General features: G+C 35.8%; 1 protein-coding gene across 4 annotated transcripts in view; it reads left to right on the forward strand.

Moving 5' to 3' along the window:
- LOC108250984 (tenascin) overlaps nt 1-3600 on the forward strand; it is a 68379-nt gene extending 64779 nt beyond the window's left edge. For all 4 annotated transcript variants that reach the window (XM_037979477.1, XM_037979478.1, XM_037979479.1 and 1 more), the window contains 2 exons: nt 951-1114; nt 2737-3600. In XM_037979477.1, coding sequence (XP_037835405.1) covers nt 951-1114; nt 2737-2847 — 275 coding nt within the window. In that variant the 3' untranslated portion in view covers nt 2848-3600. The remainder of the gene's footprint in view (nt 1-950; nt 1115-2736) is intronic.
- The last annotated feature ends 1227 nt before the right edge of the window (nt 3601-4827 follow it).

The raw sequence follows: 4827 nt of genomic DNA on the forward strand, positions 1-4827 counted from the left end.
TCTATTTCTGAATTGAGAAAGCTCCTCGGATGAGAAGCGAAACGTCTTCAGCTACAGAATAGAAGTCCAGTTGTTTTTGTTTTTTAACTTTTTTTGAATTTACCATGGCCTGGATGACTGAGAATCTACACCAGCAGATGGAAAAAACAGTTAATATTGAATTTACTTTGAATTTGTTATTGTAAAAATGTATAAGTACCTTTGATGAAACAAAATGCTTGCGTTCGTTGAAGAAATGCATATCACCTTCCCCGTTCATGCTATTTTAAACTAAGATCATCATATAATGAGAAATGAAGAAGCTGCAGTCATTTTGGATAAATCTAGAAAAAAACATTATGCTTAGTCACATGCAATATTGCGTTATCTTGTGTGATCTCACATGATCTGTTAGTTCTTGGAGTATGCATTGAAGATGACCCTCAGCTACTACCACACTAAATTTTAGCTTATTATATAGAAAACTGAGTGAGCTATAACTATTGCTGTGATTTTTAAGTTTAAGCAGCTTGAATGGGGTTGACTCCAACAGTTAATCAGTTGCAGATGTTCAGCCAAAAATTACTTTTTGAGAGTTTATTAAAATACATTTTGTGGTTTTTGAGATATTTGGCTAACAGACAGACAAACAAATACATGCACACACACACTTATACACAGGCAATTACATTATCACCTGCCTTTTAGGGCAGAGGGTAATAAAAATAAGTGAACGATTAGTTTCAAGATGTAAAGTATTTGGTTTTCTTTTTATCATTTTAAATGTGGAAACATTTTATCAGATTTGAGATGAAACTGAGTGAAATCATGCACATTGAGTCCCGCATAGCGGTGTTGATGAGAACATTTTCTAGCCTGTTGAACTCACAGCATCAAACACGTTCAGTCTAAGCTGTATCAGTGGAGTGAATAATGAGCTCCTGATTTGAATTGTTTCATGTGTTTACCAGGTGACTCCATGACCTATCACCATGGCCGGCCCTTTTCCACCTACGACAACGACAATGATATTGCCGTGACAAACTGTGCCTTGTCCTACAAAGGAGCCTTTTGGTATAAAAACTGTCATCGAGTCAACCTGATGGGGAAATATGGTGACAACAGTCACAGTAAGGTACGGACAGTTTTTATCAATACATCAAAACTGTTATCTAGGTAGGCCTCAAATAGTCATTTTGTTCCATCAATGTCAATGTCAAAATCCTATTTTGGACTTTTTTTTTAAATCCTGTGTCTTTGTTTGAATTGTATTTAATTGTTCTAATTTTTCTTGTGATTGTTAGGGGTTTATATTCACAATTTTCTGTCTCTTTGTCCCTGACTCAGTTTTCATTTTTAAATTAATGACAAAGCATTTCTTAAAAAAAAAGCATATCACCTGCTGATTTTGATGCCAGAGTTTTACACTAAGATTATCTTATGTTGAGAAATTACAGAGTTTTAGCTGTTTTGGTCGAACCTTAAAAATAACATTAGCGAACTCATGCAATGTTGCCAGATGTATCACTTAGAATATGTGTTGTGAATAAGTCCTTCTAACGCATCAAATTTTAGCTTTTTGGATAATAACTGTGGCAGCCATCTTGAATTAGAAGACTCCAGAAGTTAACCAACTGCAGATGTGCATTCAGTGATTACTCTCTGAGTTTCATTAAAATCTATCTTGTGGTTCATGAGGTATTTTGCTAACAGACCAACAGACAAATAGTTTATGGCAAAGTTTTAAATAAAGATCTCACTCAATTTGTTCATGCTCAGAATGTGTTGAGAATAACTCTCAGCTGCTATCACACCAAACCTTAGATCAATATCTGTAATCTGTATCTGTAAAGGTAATCTGTTGTTAAAGTACAAACCAAGAATATGTTCTGAAAGTTTTATTTAAATCCGTCCAATGGTTCATGAAATATTTTGCAAACAGGCAAACAGGGCTGACACTATCAGTTAATGCTAAAGTTTAAACAATGATTTTCACTGAGTAGCACTTAGAGTATGTGTTGTGAATGACTATTAACTACAACCACACCAAATTTTTGCTCAGTATCTATAAAAGTGACTGAATTATAGCCATTTGTGTGTTTTCTAAGGTTAGTTGGCCATACTGAATGTTGCTTCAAATGTTGATCAGTTGCAGATGTATATCCAATAAATATTTCATGAAAATTGCATTAATGTCGGCCCAGTGGCTCATGGGTTTTTTTGCTGACAGACAGGCTGAGTTAACTCCAAATACTAAATGGTAAAATTGTAAACAAAGCTGTTCTGTATTCTGCTATTGCTTAAAATGTGTTGGGGTTTTGTCTCTGATACTAACACACCAGATTTTAGCTCAATTGACATTGACATTGACTGGGTTACACACATTTTTGTGTTTTCCAAAATTATTTTGCTATGGTGGCCATCTTAAACTTAATTTCTTCCAAAATTTAATCAGTTGTAGATATACAAACAATGATTACTTTCCACAAGAGTCAATAAGCTCATCCAGTGGTTCCATTTTGCAAACAAGCACACTAGCATACACATAAACATGGGCAAAAAATATAATCCACATTTTGCCTTTTGGCAGTCATTACCAACAAAACAATCAAACAAAAAACTTTAAAGTGCTTTGTAAGAACTAAAATGGATCTTTTCAGTCAGCAGAGCAGAACTTTATGTGCACGTAGGAGCTCGCTCTGATGTTAACTACTTTTCCCATGGCTTGTGTTTCTTTTTTTTCTCTCTCTCTCACAGGGAATTAACTGGTTCCACTGGAAGGGCCACGAACACTCAATCAATTTTGCAGAGATGAAGATTAGGCCAGCCAACTTCAAAACCTCTGAGAGCCGAAAGAAGCAATCATAGACTCCTGCACTCCCTCTGCTCTTGCTGCTGCATCTCATCTCCACTTATCAGTGTTCCCTTTCTTCTTCTTCTTTTTTTTTTTATATTTCTTGAAAAATGCAACAACATAGGATCACTGATCAGAATTCAGATCTGGTTTTGACTCAAGAACCCGTTAACATAATGCCAAAGACCCAGTCAACTGTTAGCTTCTAGCTTATAGCTTGTAGATGTACTGATGTGAAGCAGTTGTGTGGTTGTGTTCCTGAAGACGTTAGATGTTGATTTGTAATAGTGTGGTTTTGTTGTTGTTGTTGTTGTTGCTTGTTTGTTTGTTTGATTTTTTTTGGTTTGTTTCTTGAGTCATGTAAATGAAAAATAACTGTTTTTGGATCCTGTTAAATAAGACCCACTCTATCAGCATCATGTCACATCCTCTACAGAGACATTGCATGTTGAACTACTTTATAGGTTGACTTTTTGATGATCAAAAGTTAATTTTAATGAAAAGCTTAGCATTCCTTGAAGGACTGCATATCACTAGTGTTTTAGACTAAGATTGTCTTAGTTGAGAAATCATGGTATTGTATCTATTTTGGTTAAATGTTGAAAATAACTATGTGCAATTTCATTCAAATTGCAAGGTTTCAAAAGAGTATGTGTTGTGAATGAGTCTCATCTACTACCGCATTAATATTTAGCCTAATATCTGTCCAACTGACCGATTTAGAGTCATTTTTGTGTTTTCTAAAGTCAGTTGGCTGTGGCAGCCACCTTAAATTGGGCTGACTCCAAAAGTGAATCAGTTGCAGATGTACATCCAATGATTATTTACTGGAAGTTTTATTTAAATTTATTCAGGTTTGTGCGATATTTTGCTAAAGGTCAGATAGATGAACACACTCAGACACAGGCAAAAACATTATCACTCTCCCCTCCCTTTAAGTGGTGGGCAGTATTGAATATAAATTGAAAGTATACATTAAAACCATTGACCAAAAGTTTGTTGTTAATATTTAAGTTCAGATTTCTTTTTTCTTTTCCTCACTTGACTAAAGATCTGGTGCTCTGTAACCTTCAGTACAAATAAATATGTTGGTTTTGATAAGTGTGTGAGCTCTTATTTTTGCACAGTGCATGTCTGCTCCAGCAGATGGCAGTCTTTGTTCTGTTTACAATAATGTCCTGTCAGAGCATGTGACCAAAACCTCTCTCCTGCGAGTTAGGCAAACAAAGACCCTAACAACTCTCCAGTGGGAGAGGAGTGTGTTTAATCTGCATGTGAACCTAATCTGCATGACAGAACATCTCATAAAGCTTGGAGCTCCACACTTTCCAGTCTTGAACTGAGACAGCTCCCCAAATAAAAAGCAAAGTGTCTTTAACGACAGAATAGACCCAGTTGTTTGGTTTTTTTATGTTATTTATTTATTTTTATTCTTTGGATTTGCCATGCCCTTGATGAAGGAGAATCTACATCAGCAAGTAGGGGAGTATTTTTACACATGAGCACATAGTTTAGCTTCTTGTTCAGATGATAAAACATAGATTTAAGTATTAAAAAAGACTGAAATTTTTTTAACATTAAAGTCTGTACAGGGCATTAATTATTAATGGGAAAATGTGTATTTTAAGTAAATTGCTTCCAGTTATCATGATCTAGGTCACATAAATTTACTAGCTGAAGTAATCCTTCAGAATAATTAACTACTGCAGGAGGATAATGGGGTGGCACAGCGACGTAGAGGTTGGAGCTGTTGCCTCTTAGCAAGAAGGTTGCAGGATTGCATTGCAGCCTGTGGCCTTTCTGGGTGGAGTTTCCATGTTCTCCCTGTGCTCACGTGGGTTTACTCCAGGTATTCCACTTTCCTCCCACAGAACAAAAACATGCATGTTAGGTTAATTGGTAACTCTTAAAATTGTGTGTGAAATTGTGTGGTTGTTTGTCTCTATGTGTACCTGTGATGGACTTGCGACCTGTCTAGGGTGTCCCCTGCCTCT

This window comes from Kryptolebias marmoratus, linkage group LG14, assembly GCF_001649575.2.
Source record: "Kryptolebias marmoratus isolate JLee-2015 linkage group LG14, ASM164957v2, whole genome shotgun sequence".
Lineage (NCBI taxonomy): Eukaryota > Metazoa > Chordata > Actinopteri > Cyprinodontiformes > Rivulidae > Kryptolebias > Kryptolebias marmoratus.